Raw genomic sequence first — 23,216 nt, 5'->3', positions numbered from 1 at the left:
AAAGAAACTAAAAATTGATCCACTGGATAGTAACAATCACTGACTCCCAACAACTTCCATAGCCCAGCAGAACATCTTCCATCTACACCTACAGTGTAGGTCACATGCACTCTTACTACTTGTGCTGGCCACTAAAAATGTGTTCCTATTTTGTTGTATTTGCCTTCCTTTCCAAGTTACAGTGCTCCTAAGCTAACACAGAAATAGGGAAATTGCAAACAGGCTGCTGTATTGAACAGAATAAATTCAGCTGAAAGGATACTTTTAAAGTACAACAAAAACTGCCTCATGGTATATGTGTTTAATGAAAAGAAAGAAAATAAAAAAGTAAATAAAATGAACATGGGTTATTTGAACATTGAATAAGTCCAAACCTAGTTATGTATAACCAATGCAATAAACTTCATTACACTGCAAACACAACAGACTTTCAAAGAGGATGGATTATCAGGAAAATAACTGACATTACTTTTTAAATTAATGTACATAAGAAGCATGGTTAGAAAATGGCTAAATTTTAGCTACTTTCCAGCAATACTGCCTTGTCAGCAAAGATATAAGTAAAAAAATACTGCATGCTATATTATCGTCAGATGTCTCCTCTAAAGTATAATTTGTTATAACTGTTATAGACTGAACACTAGCTCTATAGTTTTCTGCAAAGGACTTTAGTGAGTTCAGAGCAAACAATAACAAAATAATAAAAATAAATGCAGATTTATCAGTGTTTATGTACAACATAACAATGTTTTTGCACCCTTAATAAAATGAAAAGTAATCCTTAATCTCTTGCCTTGGCCTGCACTAGTATGGAATTCAGTAACACAGGTCTGGACTTGTCCAAAGAGTTTGCAGCATTTCAGAAATCTATCAGATTTATCCACTCCTTTTCTGCTCTTCAACAATGGAGGGATGAAGAAAATCTGGCTGCTCTATTTTAGAAAACATTTTGAAACTATTTTCAGGTAAACACAACTGTGCCCTAGGTTTTTGGTGATGAATCAAACAGTTTTTTTTACATCACTTATTCGTCTTTCTGGAAAGGTTGCCAAAGATTGCTGGGATTTTGAAGCCTGAAACATTCAATGTTAGAAACACTAAAAGCACAACTACAATAAACTAGCAACAAAAACAATCACATCTTGATTGTGAACTTATAACAGCATAATGTAGGCCAGAGGAAAGTTTCAAGAACATGCAGCCATCAGCTAATGATCACTGCTAAATGTGGAATTTATCTTTTTTTCTGTTTTTAGCTACCAAAAAAAAAAAAATGCACTCTTTGCAGGTAATACCCTTCCAAACGTTCAATACTTTACTCACCTCTTCATTTGGGGTGGCTTTGAAGCGATATTTCAAAAGAGCAGATGTTAAAGCTTTGGAGACCTGTAATGCTGCAGCTGCATCATCTTCACTAGAGATGAGGTTGTTTGTCTGCAGATGGAAAGACATGCACATGGATAAATGATCTCATGAACCTAGTACATGACACATTTGTGCCAAGATGCTGAAAAATGATTTACAATTTTGCCTTTAAATGTTAAAATAGACATTTTTTTTAAGACAAGCATTATACTTACTAGATTTTCCAGGAGTTCCTTCACATCTGTTTTCTGTCCTGGGTCACTTGATGATGTCTTGGGTTGTGATTGTAATTTGATTTTACTGAATGTTGAGGTACTAGGTGTTTCAGAAGAAGAACTAGAGGTCGATGTCTTTGCTTGTTTCTGGGCAAGTTCCTTTTCATAGGCTTCAAGCCGTCGTTTCTGTATACACGCAAACAAAGATTTAAGAATTAAGTGACAAAAGTTTGTGCAGTAAATGCAGACTTGGTACTCTCACCATTGATTCCACTTTGAAACAATGAAGACTACATGAGCAACTGCTTGCCATCTGAAGTTCCAAAGTCATACGGACTGCAAGGTGGATTTTCTTCTAGCTTGGCCACGATGGATTGTTTTGGTTTTCCTTATGGATGCAACACTGATTTATTTGACTTTATTTACAGAGAACCTGGCTGTATACAGAAGTGCTCATGAGAAGCATTCAATATGCCTTTTCATGAAACATCGTTCGATGAAAAAACAAATCTGGATAATTTTAAAAGGGGGTATAAGTTCTTTTTCTGATCATACCTAAACGTAGTATCTTTAAAAAAGTAAACCCAAGTCACGTCAAACTAAGCTCAAAGTTGCTGGCAAAACAGAGCTATCTTTAGTTTGTTACGGAACTACATCATAAATTGTTAATCAAATTTTTCACGAAAAGCACACATGGATGGAATCTTAAACCCTCAAGGTCAGGCATCCTTGATGGATAGACCATAATTTTAACTTCTGATATAACTGAAGGCTGTATTCAACATGAACACTTTAAGCAGATGATTACAAGAAGCTGCCTGATCACTAAGCCTACCCTGTGTGACATCATATAAACTGAGATTCTGACCTCTTTTCAAAACTCAGGTGAGAACTGGCATTCATAGGACTGTGTCTCGTCAAGAGAACAGACTTGGCTTAGAATTCGAGAAAATAGTATGTTCTAATAAATTGAGCCCACTCTCCTTAAAATAATTCTGCAACCAGATCAACCCTTAAATTATAAAAGCAGCATTTTAAAATAAGTATAAGATTTAAAAAAAATGATCATACTCGTTCAGCCCAGGACTGAATATTTGCCCATGCACTTGTGTACAAGCTGAAGAATTTGTGCAAACATCCACTCTTTAATTTGCCCACAAAATATATTAGAATAGTTGGAAATCTAAATTGAACATATCATACCACAAAAATTTTAGTGTAATTTTAATCCTGCTTATGAAAAGCTATTTATTATAGCTCATGTTTTGTACAAAGGTAAGTGGATGATTATCTGAAATCCAGCTATAAGCTTAATCCATAAAAAACTGAAAACTAGTATCATTTTTAGACATAGTTGTGCTGCTTTTCAATGTGCTTCTTTCGTCACACTCTTAAAAAATTTTGGGCTGAGTCATGTATGCACTGCTTCCTTCAGTTGTTGGTCTGAAGTGAGATGGTGACTCCTATCTCCTTAAGTAGACTAAAATGGTTATTGAAGGGGCAAGATAAGAACTTTACAGACGATGAGCTCACACCTCAAATTTGAGTTTCTGGAGGGTTTCAACAGCATGGGCAGCAGCATAATTTTTATTATGTTTTTAGCTGTATTACAGATAACTATTGATTCACCCTTGCACAACGCACCATATTGGAAAACTCACCATTTTCATCCTCTTCAGCTCTTCTCCAAGTGTGAGAGTTGGTGGATCTTCACAATCTGGGACTCTATGCTTCCGTTCTAAGAAGAAGCAGAAAACAAATTAGTCAGAAGTTCCTAATTGTGTTCTATATATCAAACATTCATCAAAATGATTTATAATGCATAAATATGGCTATAACGCAACACAACCATCATAAAATACCTGAATATGTCTCTCTGGAGCCATGATGTTTTTCACCTTTAGATCTTTCTGAAGCCTGTGACTCTCGTGACAACTTTCGAACCTTTTCTCTCTCCTCTGTACCAAATGATTTTGACCTCCTGGTATAGTCTCTGACTCTTGATGGGCTGCTACTGCCACTGGAAGAACGTGAATGGCTTCTGCGAGAACGATCTCGTCGCTCTGTTTTATGACTCGAGTCTGGTGAAGGGGAATGGTTTCCTGACTGATAAGCTTTTGGAGGATCTCGAAATCTTCTCCTGGCTTCCTCTGGTGACACACCTTGCCGGATGAGCTCACTGATTAGGCTCTGACGGGCTTCCTCTCTAGGAACACCTCGTCTCATGTACTCTTGCAACAGCCTTTCCTTAGCTTCATCAACAGAAATACTGTCCAAATCATCTTCAGCAAATTTCCTTATCTTTGCTTGTATCTTGTCTTCATCTTCCGCAGGTACTATGTGCTTTGGTCCTTCTCTATACCCACCGCCACGCTCTCTGTCATCTAAAGATTTTTTGTTTTCTTCTTGCTGCAGCATGTCAGGTGTGACTTCAATCTTTTCAACTCTAAGAATGGCTTCATGTGTTGGTATACCTTCTGCCCTTAAACATGCAATTACTTTGTTCTTAGCATCCTCTAATTTTAACCCTTGCTGCAGATGTCTTTTCAGCAAAGCTGCCTCAGATAAAGGAGGTTCTTGCCTTCTGTAGGTTTTTCTGGGCTGAACATCTCCATAATACAACTCCAGATAGCGCTGCTGCTGTTCTTCTTCTCTCAAAACCTGCATCCTGGCTTCTTCTAGAGTCATACCTCGTCGTTCAAACTCTCTGGTGAAATGCAGTCGGATATCACCTGCTGCAATTCTCTTCCGTGCTTCCATAGCAGTTATTCCCCTTCTCTCATATTCATCCAATAGCTTTTGTCTTTCTTCTTCCACGATGATCCTGTGTCGCGCTTCCCTGGCACTCAGGCCTTGCCTCTCGTATTCCTGTAGCAGCAGGACTCGGTTCTCTTCTGCCATAATTCTTTGTCTTGCTTCATCCATAGGCATGCCACTCCTGACCATGTCTGACAATCTCATTCTTCTATCATCTTGCATCATCATTCTTCGCCGTGCCTCTTCGTAGGGAATTCCCAGCCTTTCATACTCAAACATCATTCTGTGCTGCTCTTCCTGACGGCTGATTCCCGCAGCTGGATGGTAAAATGAATGACGTTCATACTCATACATACGTCTGATTCGTTCTTCCTCATCAGAAAACCCTCTGGGTCGGTTATCCCAGTATGGATATCGTCCGGGTGGGCCATAAAAAGGTGGTTCCGAGCCTCTGTCCCAGTCACCTTCTCTACCCCATCTTTCACCAAAAGGTGGACCGGGAGGTCGATCTGGGAACCAGTTGTAGTCATCATAAGGTCTGCCATGTCCTCTTGCACCTTCATAATAACTTAATGCATCAGGTGGGCCAGGATATCTTCCACGCCCTCTTCCTCCTTCAAAGTGGCCAAAACTTTGTTCATCCATTTCTCTTCTTCTTTCTTCCTTGTAACGCGCAACAACGATGTCATGTGGGAAACGCTTCCTGGAGATGATACAATAAATATCATGATAAACACAACAATCAGTTATGGTTTTTTTTTTGCTCCAATTTAATTTATCTTAGTACTTATTCCATTAATAAAAACTTTCTGCTATATTAAAAATGCGAACTCTTGCAAGACAGCTCTCTGCAGGCATGTGTATACAGCTCACAAGAACAAAAGATTTAGCTTACGCATAAACAGATGAGATGGAACTAGAAGCTCCTCCTGGGGAAACAAAATTTTCAAAATGTCAAAATTCAGCAATCCAGAGTTCTCAGGAAGTTGACATAGTCAATCAGATATCTGTATCTGCTAATGTTGTTAAAAAAATGTATAAACCTGCATTTGAAAATATGTGCCCCGCTTATTCTCTCACACAAACACCCCAATCCCCAAACACACACATCCATATGCAAAACCCAGAAAATAAGTGATATCTTAATACAGAAATGTTGGTTTTAAAGTTCCATTTCAATTATTACTATGAGGATGGGTGAATAATTTATCAGCAAGATATAAACTTTATTTCCAGAAAATGGAACACTTATCACAACACATAACGTTCAATAACATCATTTTTTTTTTTAAATACAGTCTCCTTGCTTTTCAATGCACTTCTTTTATCACTGTGGACTTAACAGGTAATATAGTCTGAAAGGGAGAGACCAGGGCTAGGTGAAATGTCAGCCAATATCTCAAACTGCTTTGCAGGCTTTCAACAGTATGGGCAGAAGTTCCAGCTGGTGAAAAATCACCTCGCAGTCTCAAGCACTGCTTACTATTGAGTCCCTCTCCTGATAGTGTCCCTGTTTGGTCCACTCAAGGAGACAATAAGGCATCAATGATTCACTTCTGACCAAAAACTGAAGAAAGTGGTGCATGTGTGGATAACTGTTCAGACAAAAGTTTTTTTTTCACTGAAGGTTTAAAGATTTTGCACAACAGAAAAAGCGCGTTGAAAAGCTAAGAGATAATGTTGAAAAAATAATGTTAAGTTTTTCCTTTTATTCAAATAAAGTTCATAGCTGTACTCAGGATAATTATTGACTCACCCTCATATTTAAATTTTTTTTTTAGATTTTCTGAAAATTTCACTGGGGTTTTAAAGGATTTTTATAACTATAGTCTGCTGAATAATAATTCCACCAATAACTTCATCCATATATCAACAATTGTGAAAAGGAAAGGCTGTCTATGATGCTGATTTGTATAACACTCACTATCATCCTCTTTACGAACAGCTCTGCTTGACTCTTGGCTATCTTCAGCCTCACCACCCTCCTCTTTTTCTGTGCTTTCTTTAGCTGCAGGTTTCTGAACCAGAGGCACACCACGTCCTTCCTTGGATTCAATGTCACTGCACACCTCCTCAAGGAATGCTGACAACTGTGACTTTTTCCCACCATGGGCTTTAACATGCTCATATATATCAGGATGATTGGTTTTCTGCAATGGTCATGCATTTTAACTTAAATTTAACTTGGCTTATGTTAGATTTAGCAAGCAAGCCATTCTTTGCAGATTACTGTAACAATATTTTTATATCATGTCAGAAACTACGGAATAAGCTTATAAGCCTTTATATATGATTATTTTATGACCAAGGACTAAGCCATGCATGAAAATGATAGCAAGAAAATAAGAAACATTGCATACATTTCACTAAAGAAAGCACTAGTATGCTGTAGAAACAAAATATAACCTAAGCGCTGCTTTTCTTTACATCTGTTATTTTGAAAAACTGGCTTAAAAAAGGAAACCCAAAGCTTATATGAGAAACAAGTCTATTTGGCATTGATTTCTATAGATTATTTTTCCCTTTCTGACATTAGCATTTCAACCTACAATCAACTATTCTTCTCACAAACTCTCCCTTGTTTCTAGGAATTTGATTAGACATTAATCCACATGGTGAATAGCTGGTATTTCTTTCTCAGTCATAGTCATACCATAAGATGGCCTTTCAGCTATGTGCTCAGAACAGAATCCACATCTCTCATTCATTCTTATTTTCTTTGCTGAAGATAAAAAAAAAAAAAAACACAGAGAGAACTTACCAGATACTTCATGCGGTGCTTGGAGCCAATTATGTGGGTCTGTATAGAAGAGAGGTCACATTGAGCATCACAAAGAGTGCAGGTGAATGATGGCTGCTTGCTTAACTGGTATTCTTTGACCGCTGGCAAACCTGCAGCAAAATCCACAGAGAAAGCCTCATAAACTGCATTGTTAAAAAGTTTCATGCTGTGTTTCTTCTTTAATGTTTATAAATAACTTCAACTTGAGCTGATAAATGTATTAACTGTGCAGACTTCTTCATAATTTTGTTAAAAATGTGTTATTTGCCAAACAGCATCAAAAGAAACACAGCTACATTAGAAGATTCAGCATTTCCAGGTATTGTTAGCCCTCTAGAGAACTAGGTGGGAGATTAAAGAACAAATGTAGAAAAAGAGGAAAACTCTTTATATTTATACCATGAAGAATACTATTTATTATTTAGATAAGCTGTGTGGTTGTCGCTCATGAGACCACTTGAACACAATCTCCCAAAATACTATTTTACATTTAATTAAAAAAAAAAGACTTTTCAACATATATCAACATAAATGTTCTCCCCTACACCTTTCAAGGTTTTTCATTTAAAAATAATCACGTGCATGCACATGTGCTCAAACAAACACAAAATTTAAGTATTAAATATCTAATTCTTTAAATCAGACAGGTTTACACAAGACATACTCACCAACAATTGCCTCAGGGACAGCTCTGAGAGTGTCAACTAGTATAGAGGGACCTGACACAGGTATTAAGCTCACGGAAGGCTTGTATTCAGAGTGAGGCACTTGTGCATCAGGCCCTATCTTCTTCAACACTCTCTGAGGAACTGGGACTGCTCACACAAGTTCACAGTTAACTAGCTTAACATCACACAATTCATGACAATAATGTTTTGTACATTATCTGCAAAATATGAAGACTAAAATGTGCAAACAGGGATAAACCGCATTGTAATTCTGTGACTTGAATCCTTAAGAAACATTTCAACTGCAAAATTTGTTCGCAATTGTCTCCTTCAAAACTGAATTTTTATTAAAAAAACTCTCGATGGACCAGTTGTCATGACAGGACATCAAATTTGTTACGTGAACCTGATTGTTCAGTTAAGAAGCGAACTATATCTCTATAAAAAAAAACCTACAGACACATACACACCCACATGTAGACAAAAATTATAAGTATTATCAACTGGTTTCCGATGGAAAAATGTTTGTACTCAGTCTGATCACTAAAGGTCTTAAAGAGTGGGGGTTTTCCCCCAAATAGCTGGTTTGAGCTCACATACTGTTTCAGATATATTACTTTTGCTGCTTTTGTGATGCGAGCCTACAAACATTACCATGTAGAAGATGTTGTCAAAACCATGTCATGAACATCCACAGATATGTAAATATATATGATCCTAGCTATCCAATGAAGCAGACTTTATATCATAAGCATAGCAATATACATTCTTTTTAAACCATTTTTGTGCATGCCTGGAAGTTTGCATTTTGAGAAGGAAAGGTGTATTTGATCGACAAAAAAACGTTTGCACTCTGACTTTTAAAGATCTCAGCATAGATTTCAAACTAAAGAATACTATTGAAACATTCAAATGTGGTCTGGTTAGGTAGAAAATGCATAATGTGGCCAACATGGCATTTCAAAAATGACAAAGTTTTAGCCAATTTGATTCTACCCACTGTTATGAAACACAAAGCCCTTTAAGACTTTAGGGAAACAGATAGACAAACATTTTTCCCCTGCAAAACAAGAATATTGTTTTCATGTTTTTTTAAAAGTACAGCAGTACTTGAATAAGATATTCTGTAACTTCATGCTGTGGCTCACTTTTGGAGTCACACATAAAGTTACCTATTGACTTCTTATTTAAAAACATAGATGTGCACGAGTGGATCAGTTAGTGACGGATGTGGCATAAACTAGTAGGGTATCACTCTCATTGTTAACACATTATTCTTTCAAAACACTTGGGACATTACATTTTGAAAGTAGAATGCCATTGAAAGGGTGGGGAGGACAAAAAAATGTATCATATTTGTCAATAATTTTTTTAAAATACATTTATTATATTTTATATATTTATATACATTATATATATACTAATATGTAGGTAGCGTCATGTGTATGAATGCTTATTTGTTGGGTAAGATACATCAAACAAATCCACTATACATATGGTCAGGAGATTTAATTACATTTTGATAAATTTATCCAAATAATTTAGTTGTAAATGGTGTTTAAAAAATGGCCTTGACATTAAGGATTCATTTAAGGATAGCAGTCTAAACTTACATCTGTTTTTTGTTTAATCAGGCATCTTTGGTAATTTTTGTTTTCAATGAGGGATCCCACATTTGAGCATGTTCAAGGTATGTGCTTAAATGAAACAAAGGGAATTTATTATTTTTTACTTACATAGTAGGTATTAATCAGCTATCCTAACTTTTTCTGGCCTTAATTATTCATTAAAATAAAAAGCTACATTAATTTTTTTTTGTCTGTATGTCAAAGCAGCAGTGGCCTCAATTTTCTTTCTGTGGACACACTTACAGCCTTTCTCCACAGCCTCTTGAATCTGCAACAGAAAAGCAAAACATTTTTATAGCTCCTGCCATTAAGAATATTCAGGTCACAATACATAGTTACACAAAACCATACATCAAAGTAAATAAAGATTTAAATTAAGATAAATAGTATTTAAAACAATGCTCTTTGCCAAGTTTGTTTAAAACAGAATATGCTTACCAGGCATACATACCATCCTTGAACAATGTTTTCAAATGATCATCAGGAAACCCGAAAAACGCTGACCGTTTGATACAAACATTTATAAACACACTTTCTTTATGACTGATTAAATTTCTACTGATATATTGCATCAAGTTCTAGTTTATCAGAAAATTCGGATTCCTGATACTGGGAACGGCTATGAAGGGAATGCCATTGCAGTTTCTTTGGACTGCAATGACTGGTTGTTTGTTTTTGTCCAGCCCCACTATTTTCTGTTGAAATAGTGGGTTTAGTTGATTATTTTTCTCAAAATTAAATTGAAAAAGTTTAGTTTCATCATCAACTATAATTCCCAAAAAGTGAGCAGATGGCAGGCGTACAATTTAGTTCAGATGCACAGAAAGATTGTGGGGATCTTTACAAACATGAATGGTTAGCTATTGCTAACAAGTTATAAATGCAATGTTTTTTCTTAAGGACATACTGCACAATAGTTTTGCACATTACTACCCTGATGTGCATGCAGTACTTGTTTCAGCAAGCCATTTTATATCAAGCAGGCATTGTGAAACCAATAACTCCGAGCTGCATCAAGTTGCCCTATGTAACCTACACAACCTACTACCCATCACCAATGACAGTCTCTTTGATCTACTAGTGCTGACCTGCTCAGATCCACCCATTAGAGGACAAATTTGGAAGAGCTTACTTCTCGTCTCAGACACTACTTGGAATTGCTAAACCCTATCATGCTGAACTGTATAACGTCTGTGGTCTACATTTGAAGCCTTCAAGCCAGGCTTCAAAACCCATTTTTTTGGAAAGATCCTTTTGAAATCCAACACACACTTGACTGACTGCTCTATTTTCCCTTGTTCCTGTTTGCCACTGCATTATCTATAATAATGTTGTTTGTATTTTTTAGTTGTATGCTCTGCTACTGGCTTCATTTATAATGTTTTGCCCTACAAAAGGTCTCATAATCTCTTATATTCAAAAACAAATTTGTTTTTAAACAAGAATAAATCAGTTTAAAAACTCGGATAAAAAAGGGATTCCATACAAACAAACAAACAAAAATCACCAAACTCTGATAAGTGTTTTCTCTGTAATACTCCTCTCTTGTTTTCCACAAATGCTTATCATTTGTCATCTTTATCAACATCACCTTACTGTACTTATCTGGATTTAAATGGCTCACACCTTATCATATGCTCATTTTTTGCATTCAGAAGGTTGGGGGGGGGGGGTGAGTGAAAAACAGAAGATAAACGACAGGGTGCAAAACAAGAAAAATCTCCATATCAGAGGCTACAAGCCTGTCAGAGGAATGTCTGCTGATCAAGTCACTTTTATATCAACAAAACAGGTAAAATTGGAGCAGATCAGAAAAGTTTTCATTTCACTTCAAATATTATGAAGGCAATTAGGTAAAAAAAAAAAAAAAAATAAAGTTTCTGGTTGCTCACTCTTTGCATTTATACTGATGCCATACTATACATTTTGTCATACAAGTCTGCAACATACTAGCACAGCTGTGAACAATATTTTTAGGACACTTTGATGTGCATCAGAACTTCCAGTAACTTCCTTAGCACCGTCTGTTAACTTACATCTTCCAGTATACGTTTGCACAAACTTATCAGTTAATATAATACTGAACAACAACCAGATTCAAAACTTAGGGAAGTTTCAACCATATGAAACCAGTTCTATCTTGGTGTGCCCAAGCAGTATCTAGATTATAAAGCTACTCAATCTTTCAGTGAAGCACTAGGCTTAATTTTATAAGAGGATCAGGATGGGGCAAAGAGGTGGGACTTAAGAAGAGGAAGGAAAGGTTCAACATAAAAGCCTGTCAAAAGACACTGGTTCAGAAATGTAGAGGTGTAATAGCTTATTTATGTGTCTTCTTTTACTTAAGGTCATTGTTCTTTTAACAGCACAACTTTGATAATGTCTCTCTCAGCATGTTCATGTTCTAAAAATGAAAAGTAAAAGGGCGTAGAAACATGTTCTCTGCTCCCAAGATGCAGTTAAGTAGGTCAGCTGCCAATGCATAAAGTTTTCCATTAAAAATGTAAAAGATTATAAACTAAATGAGAACTTTTAACTTACTTCTCAATATAACAGTCCTAAAAACTTGCATACAGATACAGACATAACTTAGAGAATGCAAATTAAGTTATAGATGTTAATTTAACCACCAGCAGTCACACATTCAACGCGTATTGTGAATTCATGTTCCATCTTCTCTGCACCTCTTTCATGTTCTCAATTAGCCAGCAGCATTTCAAAATCCCTTTCTGTTGCTACAAGTTCGATTAAATAATGGCAGCACATATAGGTAGGATATAACAGAAAACAACCATATAAACATTAATACTTTTAACTGTAGCAAAATTTAATACTGATAAATGTAAAAAAATTACACACCAATCTCTGTTTTATTAAATTTATGCCAATGCTGTTACAGAGTAAAGCTATGTTTATGAAAAATGCAAAAGCCACAAAAGTGAACTGTTTATAACTATTCTGCTGTACCCACTGACTGCAAAGTATATTATATTTAACTCTTTAAAGTTCACTCAAACATGTTAGTCAAAAGAATGTGTTCACTTAGCAAACTAAGCAAGCTCTAAACTGCGGGGAGCTAATTCTATCCCAATGTCTTCTGTGTGTGCAGGATTGGGCAGCGTGATCTAAATTCTGCAGGAAATTTGCAACTAAATAATAAAGTCACTTGTACTGTGTACTGTTCCATATCAGGTGTGCACTTCACTCAATTTTTTGGTTTCCTTAATCTCCAGATCATTAAACAACAAGAGTCAAGAGTCATGAGAAAGTAGTTACATGGACATAAGAGGCAGATTTATATACAGAAGAGCTTGATGCACAGTTCTGAAGTTAAATTTTCAAAAACAAAAACAAAACCACATTACATCTTGCTATATATATATATGGGTATGATTAACCTCACTACAAATTCTTTTAAAAATGCAAGTGCACATGCCAATAAAAACATAGGCATAAAATGTGGACAAGTAAGTCTTAGAATGAAAGGAAGAATTAGAAATAATGAGGAAGTATAATCTTGTTATTCAAGTATATGGAACCCTTTGAAGTCTGGTTTTTATTTTTAATGCCATAGGAATAGGAGCCTCCTTGCTTAATGGCCACACTATCTTAGCAAATGTCAATAAGACATTTGGCACAAGGTTACCATAATATTTCCACTTTTATTTTAGGCTTGCCTTATGAGACTAATAATTTTTCAGGTACAGCTTAGCCAATACAGAGAATGCATTCTCAAATGTATGTACACATTCAAACATTTCACGACTCTGCAGTGTTACAGTCACAAACAGCAGCATGAAATGTAATGCATAGAATATTATCCCTCTTTCAGTCTATTTCAAAACTGTATATGCAGTTAACCATAAATGCTGACCTGTGATACAAGGCCTACTGAAACGACAGTAGACAATAACATGGGAACTACAGGATATTCAACTGAAGGGGGCTGCCCAAAACCGGGTTCGCTGGCGAGGTGTTGTTGCGGCCCTATGCTCCTTGAGGAGCAATAAGGACTAAACTAAACAGGACATTCTATAATCACTATTACATAGTGTTATCCCTCTTTTCAACACTCCATTTATGCTGACTAGATCAGAGAAACATGGCCTTCAAGGCATAGAGATCTGTTTCTTCTGTCAACAGTTTCTTTTTCCTTATTTAGCATACAGTTTCCAGGGTGCTACAGAGCTTTCTATTTTCTGACAGCATCAAATTTAATCCCAGCTAACATCCAATTAAGTCCAGCTGAAGCACATGCAGTTAATGTGTCTTTCCTGATAGTTGATATGGTATAACAGACAGGATCGTTAGGCACTGTTGAAGATACGGTCGACAGAAGTAATTCTGGTTTTATCTCATCCAGCCCTGGAGATGGTGGCTGGTTTATCTGGGAGAAGGGGTAATGAAGAATACAAAATATGTTAAATAGATGTTGACAAAAGGGTAGATATAATTTTAACTGCTTTAAGACGCCACATATTTGTAATTTCCTAGCAGTCATTTTCCATTCCTCCCAAACATTACCACTAAAAATAAAACAAATATTGTTCTACAAAGTTTCTTATCAAAGATGATGTAAGCAAACAAAGCAATGAAAATATTATAGATATGAGATTTAACTGTTACTTGACAAAGAAAAAGTATGTGTCATAAATTCTATAATTCATTGAAACCCTAACCCTTGAATGCAAGAAAAGCTTATCAAATTGATGACACCTCTAAAAACGTTATCAAGCATAATTCAAATATATATATTTGTGTGAAGAGTCTGGTTACTTACCTTCAGAAAAAAGTTGACATGCGCATAACGTCTTTATTTGCTGCCAAAAAGTAATTGCCACGAAAATCATCAGCGTTGTAAAAATGAAATTCCATCAAAAGCCAAATATCCAATTCAGAGTTGTCCGAGTATATGGCATTCTAAACAATTAATGACGAGCAAACTTCTGATGGTGTGCAAATCATTATCATTTGTCTTGTTAAGTGCAGTTCCTTTAAGACATAGGAAATGCAACTGATAGGTGTAGTCTCAGATGCACGTAACCTTTTTTTTTTCTTTTGAGGTGAGGTATGCCACAAAATTGTGGAAATATTGATAGCATATGGTTAGAGTAAGACATGGAATTCTACCAGGATGATTTGTGACTTGTAACTTGCCACAAAGCACATTAGTAATCTACACATAATAATAGACATCTAAGTGTTTCAGAATCTCTGAACAATTGTTTTGGATTTTGTTTGCTACTAGCTGATGTGTCAGCCATTTGGCATTTCTTTCACAACTACTTTTCTGAATTTTACTCCTCTCTCACTCCATCCAATCCTAGGAGTGCAGTGGCAAAAATCCCTATGTACAGTCAAAAGTAAAACTTACTGTTTGACAAAAAAATTCATAGACCTTTAATGTTTGGGTAAACAATATAAGCAAATTTAATGTGATAGATGTTTTGTTGGGTGGATAAGCAAATAACAACAGTAACACAACACTAATATCATAATACTGCTTTATTTTTCAAGACGTGCATGAATTAAGGAAAAAGTCCACTAATTGTTGTTTTTGAGTAAATCATATATCCAAAAGTCCTAAAATAGATGACAACAGACATGCTCCAGTCATTTCTCTTTTTTCCCACAATAGTCCTGTACACTTTACTTATAAGCATGTTAGACAAAGGTATGTCTTTTTTTGTCTTCTGGTAAGCACCAAAGTATCAAGTCTTGTTTGTATTCAATAATCAAGGGATACATAAAGTCTTCCAAAAGAATGGTACAGAGAAGCAGCCATAGACTGGTATTTGCAAATATGTTTTTTATGTATCTGTGCATTTGGAGATTGTACGTCTCTCCCCTTTTATGAACTTCTCCTCATATGCCCTTGTCATATTGCTGTTTTGTTCTTTCTTTTCGTTAAAATGCCTTTCTGCACCAAAAATATTGTTTTGATTCATACCAAATGATATATTTTTCAAACAAAACTGTATCCAGAAACAACTAACTCACGTACTGAGCCCAACTAACTCACGCACTGAGCCCAAGTTTTCTTATTTAACACACTACTTCCAAGCATCGCCTAAGGTGGACACAAGCTCATGGTCCACTGTGGCTGTAATGGCCTATATTAACCAGTTACTAAAACATTCAGTGTTTTAAATATCTCAGAAAATCTAAAATGGGCAAAGTTAATCCTTTACGAATCACCACAACAAGCAAATGTTAATCCTATATCATGAGCAATATGCAGTGTAGTCAGGATGCAATACAACTGAACATTATATCACAAAACATGTCTGGAAGTTCATTCTGGAAGAAGTTATTTATAGGTACAATATGTTACTTTAAATGCCCTCATAATGTTTAATAAGAATACAAAAGATGACTAATATTAAATACTTCGTAAATATTTTTGCTTTCTCCACTCTGCACTTTTCACTTTCTTGTAGCTTTTCGCACCGCCATAAATGCCTTTGGGGGCAAATCTTTAATACTTAAATAGGAAAAAAGTGTTGTGTATCAAATATATTTTCCCCATTTTATCCCCATTGCAGATGATGGATATGAATAAAACATGCATATGTACAAAACAAAAATGTGTATGTACAAGTCATGTGAGAAGCAACCTTCATCATCATTCTTTACAATAAATACATCCTCACGCTAACATATTTTACACAATCTTATAATATATAAGCTGCAAAAGCATAAAACAAAATACAACTACATATACATACCATTTTGTGACTTTTGCCTGAAAGATGTGCTCTCATGCTGACTGGTCCAGTGGTCTTCACGTCACACAACTACAATCCCCACAAAAAAATAACAATTGTAATAAAATGAAGCAGTTGGGCAGGGAATCTTCAAAAGTGATAAACTTGTCTGCATTTATTCAATAACTTTACTAAGTCAAATAAGATTTAGAAATGTACAGAAATGCAATTACAACCTTGCATCGAAATTCTTCAAAATCCCCTTCCTTGTCAACTGCTCCATCTTCTGCAAATGTCTCTTCTGGATTTTCTTCTTCTTCTTCAAACTCATCATCTTCGTCAAAACCAGAGCTGTTTATCAGCGCCAGGCCTGAACAAAAGTAGATATGTGAAACAAATATCTTTTCAATTGTTTTTGTTTTTTTTCAGTGGTCTGCTTTTCAGTTAGTGACATAGATCAGTGTCCAGACCTTTCTTTTCAAATGAAGATATGATAATCCACTACAAGAGGTGGACATGGCAATGTATTACTAATAATAAGGATAAGTCTCTGCTTCTTCTTTTGGACATTTTCTTGGTCAAAAAGAAAACAAAAGTTCAATGCTATACATTCAATGGTTTGCTAATAGTAGTCTGCTTACTTTTACTAGACAGAATCAAGTAAAAACTGAACAAAATGTTAAAGCACCTTGGCTAGTATCTGCTGAAGCATTCTTCTGCACACTGGAAGGTGAAAGTTTGACTGTTTTTTGCCTGACAACTTGTTCAACTTGTGAAATAGGAGGTCTCGGCTCTTCTTTTAAAGTGATGTTGATATTTTGAGTATCTGACACTCCAGGTTTAGGTGTATCTTGTGCCATCAGACGCTGTGTGTGCAGCAGACCTCGAGTATGACGGAAATACTTCTGCTCAGACAAAAAAAAAAGGGACTAGTATCTGGTCTCTGGCAAAAACCTAGATGACCGAGTAAAAAGTTAGTTTTCAGCTAATAAAGAAACAAAAATGGGTACGCTGCTAAGCTATAAAAACTTTACATTCCTTCTGTAAAATAAGACACTTTAGTTCTTTGCTATAAAATTCAACCTTAAAAAAATCTACGTTTACCAACCAAATCAAACAAGAACCTAAAATATAAACTTAAAAGAAGTTGAGTATTTTACATTTTTTTATATAAAACTTTTGCAAGTGCTGTTCCAATGTTTGTATATACATGTAATATGCATTTGTAATGCTCACCTCTGAAGAATCAAAAGACATTGCACATAGCTTGCAAAATGAAGTATCTTCTTCACCCACATCCTCAGCATCTACATCGTCTTTTTCATCTGAAAAAAAAACAACTCAGTTATCATCCTGCTATGCATTAGTTTTATCAAATCGATACAAATACTATAAATCAACATTTCATTATCAAGTGAATTTACTCAAAGAATGGGTTTACTAAAAGCATATAAATAATAATAAACGCAAAATTTGTAAAGCGCATAATCACTCCTAAGGAGCATACTCTTAGCGCTTAAGAACAAGAACGTAACATGGACAGGAAAACAAATAACATATGAGCTATAAAAGAATAAACAACTATACTAAATGAAGAATAAAATGAAATACAGAGAACACAAAGAGGAACCAAATAACAAGAACAAGAGCTGAAAGTAACATGATATTGCAAAAGGAAGGATGTGAAAAAGGACTAGTATTATGGGAAAGATTGTTAGGAGTAATGTTTATGGAAGAGGTGCATTTTTAGTGGATTCAGTAGTGGGTAGGTTGCAGATATGGAAAGGAGAGAGTTCCATTGTTTCACTGCACAATAACCACAATTCCTGTGGCTATATGTTGTTGTTTTGGTGACAGGAAGAGTAAGGAGACGATCATCAGATGAAGAGCGAAGTTGTGTAGCTGGGACATAGGGAAAAGCAGTTTAGAGAAATAATCAGGGCAAGTGCCAGCAAAGAAATTAAAACACAGCACGGGCAGTTTGTACTGGATGCGAGAACGGATGGGAAGCCAGTGTAGGAAACAAAGGAGAAGGGTGGCGTGGACCCATTTCCTAGCTCTAAGCATCAGACGTGCAGCAGAGTTCTCTTCTCTTTTAAATAAAAGCAAGCAAAAATAAAACCATATACAAAATAATACTTCACATGTCTCTGCCCTTACAGCTGGACCAGAAGTCTGCTGTGAAACTGTGCACAATAACCACAAGACTACAGAGCAAACAGTTACTTTTAAAAGTTTTTCTACTGTTATCATTGACAAAAATAAATAGTTCACACACACACCTGGCTGTGCATCCTCTTTAGCACTGTTAAGAGCATCCCTCTCTTCAGATTTAACTGACCCTGACTGATTCTCAAAGGCTCCTGTGTTCTGCTTTTTATCCACTTCCACAAATTTCTCACCAGAGTTAGGATTTTCACATTGTAAATCCATGTTTTTTATATGTAGTTCCTTTGATGAAGTCACAGTTTTCTCTTTTTCATTAGATGCAGCATGTTCTGGTTTATTTCCCAAATTCTGCTGACCTTTAGATGATGTTTCCATCAGTGCTGCTTTCTCTTGTCTTGCACTCTTTTGTTTATCACCATATGGCTGCTTCCTTAACTGGTCTGGCTTGTTCTGACCACGGCCTCTACCACGGCCCTGCCCAGGATGTGCTCTTGACCCACGTTGACTGCCACGTCCTCTTGTCTGATTTTGCTTGGGTAACAATGTGTGTCCTCTGGATGGAAATTTTCCTCGTTTGTTCTGATGGCGCTGACCTCGAGAAAATTCCTCTCCCCTAAAATGTTGACCATTCTTTGAGAATTGCCCTCTTCCCTTGATGGATACCGTCCTCTGCTCTGTAATGCAGAAGCTTTGTTAGTCTGCCACTCATGTTGTGAGGAATAATTTCCTTCTCTGGAGCAATCCCACCTTTCATGGACAAGCATTTCTAAACCATCTGATTGATAATCTTGTGGTGCATTATATTCATTGGAGTCAAAAGGATTTTCATTTCTTTGAGATGGCCATCTCTTTCCATAACTACTGAAGCCTCCTTGCTGTATGTCCTTGCCATAAGTATGCATATCATGATCATGATAATGATCTTGGTTAGGTAAGAACCCATCATCCCTTTCTCTTCCGAGCTGCGGGTAACCTTCATGCCTTTGAGCATGATTAAAAGTATTATCATAATCATCCCTCCAAAAATGGTCCTGTTCAATATTCTGATCATCAGAGAATACAGTGTTGTCTGATACTCTACTGTAAGCCTGCTTTTGTTGGTATGCCGGTTCTCTTCTGGGTAAAGTAGAATCATAACTCTCTTCTGCATTGTACTCAACAGACATTTTATGCATTTGATATGGTTCTGCCCTCTCCAACCTATCGTCTTCGAATTCGTGTTGAGTATTTTGAGGTTTATTCGTGCACATTTCCAAATCCACATTTCTTGACCACTCATGTGACTGTGCGTCTGCTGCTCTGACTTGCATTCCTGAGGTTGTATTCCTAATCTGGGATCCTGTAATATTTAAGTTCTCAGACTCCATATTGTCCCCTCCCATACCTTGCATACGGGGTATCATATCTGAAAACTTTCGCTGCTGCAAGCCTAATCTACCATTCTCGCTTTCAAACGATTCTAGTTCACGCGACGTAGTGCTCATTGCATTTTGATTTAGCGAAGCGGATACTCCAACGTTTCTGCTAACATTGAAAGGAACTTGTGCTGCAAGTTCAGCTTGCTCGTTATAAATAACAGAAGGATCTGGAAACGTAAAATAATCCTCGTATCGCTGATATCTTCTATCCATTTTAAAACTTGATGGCTTGGCACAGAAACCGATATAAACATTGAAAATTGTTCTCACGTTGACGCCATGATGGCCAGCCTGTAATGACCTTGAACTTCATGAAGAGTAAAAAGTAAACATCGATGACGCGACTCTACCAAAAAAAAAAAAACCAACCTCTTAAATTTTAAAGTTTTATAGTACCATTAGCATCATTAAAAATGCTACGTAATATTTTAGCATACTTTTTCTATCACTTTTAAGTCAGTAGGTATTTAATACTTGGAGTTCAAATCATGATCTCGTCTATTCCTCCTAAAAAGTTTCATCCGTATCCAAACGCGTTCCTTTGGTACTCACGGCACAGACTGAAAAAAAAAACTAATTTATTAAAAATATTGTAATTTCAGCAGTTCTGATAATTTGTAATAATAAAATATGTAGAACATGAAGCTCACTGCAGTTATTCGACTGATCGAATGTCCAGTGGCCGAAGAAAAATTCCTTCTTTATTTTAAGTTTAAATTATGTTTAACCTCGTATATGTAATGCAGAAGCAAAGGTTGCTTTTACATCAAAGAAAAATTTAGTTACACGAGTATCGTCTCTAGCTGTACATTCAACCTTCTGAAACGATAGGACTATATTTCCCTTTTCAGATTTCAATAGGCCATTATACATCATTTATACATGCTTTAATATTTCAGCATCAGTTTCTTTTATTCCACCAGAACATTTATTAGGCATGCATGGGAAACATTTTTCAAAATGTTTTATCATTTCGTTACGTCTTTAAAACCCATCATGACACCCGGACAACGCATTGTACCTGACAATCATATCTTTGGCACAAATTTCTGAGTAATGTTTAACTAGCAATACAGGTATTCTAAGTTACCAGCAGATATCTCAATCATTATCTTTTTAATAAAATGATTGAGAGACACTTAGCTGAAAGATTATCACTACTCATACCCATATGGTTCTCAAATTTATTTCAACTGTCCATGTGAAGTGATTCCCTTTGATCTTCCATTAAACACTGGGAGTCTAGAATGCCCAGTTGATCCTCTTTGGTCTATGGTTCCCCTGAGATCGGATATAGCTGATCTTGTAGACTCAAGAGTACGGCGGAAGAAATGCTGATGCGCGAAAAACCACGAAAAGGAAAGATATCATTCCTTTGTATCACTTTATATGCAAGCTATTTCCTGTTTGATGCTTACTTATTTGCAATTTTCAAATAACTCACCCCTTCAACCATTGATCGTTATATCATCTCTGATTTTCATGTTTACTTTTTGTACTATAATGACTGTAATAAATGGGAGACAAGTTTTTCATAGTTTAGTTTCTTTACTATTGATGGAAGAGTTATATCTGTCAGTATGACTGTTTTGAGATCTTTATTGATGTACACCTACATGGTCAAACTACAAACACAATACCATATACAGTTAAATACCTACTTCCGCAATACCGCAAGGGCAGTCATATAAAGAGGCTGGGGTCTAGACCTTTTTTTAGGCAGTCTACTTCTAAATGATGCTGGCAAGGGTTTTGTAAAATGTGCTTGTTTGTACTCGATTGTGACATACATCACACGTCCCCTTTAAATGCACTATACAGATCCTATAGTTATTATTCTCTAGCTGTTGTACATTTTCCTAACCCTCTGTGGAGTCTGGTACCGATTCCTGGGGCGACCTGGAGAAAAAAGCTTGCTGCACAACACATGTACCAAATTGGTATGCCTCTAGGTCAGTGGTTCTTAACCAGGGTTCGATCGAACCCTAGGGGTTCGGTGAGTCGGTCTCAGGGGTTTGGCGGAGCCTCCGCCACGTCAAGATACACCCGCAATTCGTGATGACACTAAAGAAGGGTTCGGTGAATGTGCATGACACTAAAGAAGGGTTCGGTGAATGTGCATATGAAACTTGTGGGTTCGGTACCTCAAACAAGGTTAAGAACCACTGCTCTAGGTTCAGACGACAGTGCTCTGTCTAAAAGGTAGTTTAACAAGCAATAATATACATCCTTGTGTAGCATCAACATGACCATATAAAGAGTTTTTTGTGCTACAATTGCAAATATTTATGTCATGGGACTTAAGGGGGGTGGAGGAAGTCAAGTAAAAAAAAAGTTCTTAGAATAGTTCAGGGGAAAGGCTGGGGATCCAGGGTTTAAAATGAGTTAATGCTGTTCAAGAATCAACATCCCGAAAAAAGTCAGAAAGACCTGAAAGCAAATTACCCTGGCACTGCAGTACACTGGCTACATAATTTTTTTGCTAATAGCTATTTACTACTGGGAGTACACAAACTAGATGAAAATCTTGTCAAGAATAGTTCTGTCAAACAAGTAATTATTTGTTGTTGTTTTTTTTATTCAAGAAAATGTTCCATACATTTAATACAATTTTTATTTTTTAAAGTTCAACACTTTGTAAGCAAAACAAGAAATGTGATTTTAACAGTCTGCATTTAAATTCCTCCATTTTGTTTTCTTACTTTGGTTTTGTCATTAGCATTAAAGAAAACTGCATATGGAATACACAGTTCTCATGAAGATTCTTTCCCAAATCAGCAAGTACAGTTTAAGCTTATTATTGCACAAGTATGTAGCAAATACTTTTGACACAGCATTAACAGCAAATGGTTTTGGAGACAGATCTGTAATAAACTGTTTTCTTTCTTAATTCGTTGAGCTTATTTTTATTTCAACACAACTCCTCCCAAGACCTAACCAAAGAGTTTTCTGTTTACAAGATACAAACCTTCAAAAATATTGCCATGCACAGAAAAATATAATTTCACATAAGTGTTGGTTTGTTACGGTAGCAGCCAACAGAACAGCAAGGAGCATATGTTCAGCATATTCTCGGCACTTCAAAACTCCACCTATACATGAAAATGCTAATCTCTTGTAAATGGATTGGGTTTATGCTATGATCCTGGGAATTAGTACCTTGTATTGAAGTTGACCCAGTAATTAAAATGATTCTGAGCGTCAGTACAATGTACATTGTACATGGTAACTTCAGTAAATCTACAATGAATATTTAATGCAACTGCTAATTAGACTAGAAACAAAATGATTTCACTAATTTAAACAGATTCATTAACTGCCTTGTGCAGGCAAAAGACAGGAACTCAATGAACAGGCTCTGTTTGTCATAGGTCCTTGTTCAAACAAACAAACAAAAGGTTACAGATATATTTTATTGATGGTTCCTCCCTTACAGTATAGGCTGCCTGCTCAATCACCAATGTAAGAAACCTACACAGCAACATCTTTCACACCTGTTATCATCTC

At 36.1% G+C, this 23,216-nt stretch overlaps 1 protein-coding gene across 1 annotated transcript; it reads right to left on the bottom strand.

Annotated features, from left to right (window-relative positions):
- Window positions 1–286: 286 nt before the first annotated feature.
- Window positions 287–19,992, bottom strand: LOC112563464. The gene is made up of 15 exons (XM_025237335.1): window positions 18,405–19,992; window positions 17,359–17,447; window positions 16,811–17,027; window positions 16,359–16,492; window positions 16,144–16,212; window positions 9,659–9,683; window positions 7,788–7,934; window positions 7,099–7,229; window positions 6,262–6,487; window positions 5,233–5,266; window positions 3,443–5,040; window positions 3,242–3,318; window positions 1,581–1,766; window positions 1,324–1,434; window positions 287–1,073 (listed from the first exon to the last, which is right to left on the bottom strand). The coding sequence occupies exons 1-15, from the start codon at window positions 18,664–18,666 to the stop codon at window positions 1,002–1,004; spliced, it is 3,378 nt and encodes a 1,125-aa protein (XP_025093120.1). The 5' UTR covers window positions 18,667–19,992; the 3' UTR covers window positions 287–1,001.
- Window positions 19,993–23,216: the final 3,224 nt, after the last annotated feature.

The sequence above is a fragment of the Pomacea canaliculata genome, linkage group LG5 (genome assembly GCF_003073045.1).
Source record: "Pomacea canaliculata isolate SZHN2017 linkage group LG5, ASM307304v1, whole genome shotgun sequence".
NCBI lineage: Eukaryota > Metazoa > Mollusca > Gastropoda > Architaenioglossa > Ampullariidae > Pomacea > Pomacea canaliculata.
The sequence above is the reverse complement of the archived record's forward strand: the minus strand, read 5'-3'. Positions and strand labels throughout refer to the sequence as shown.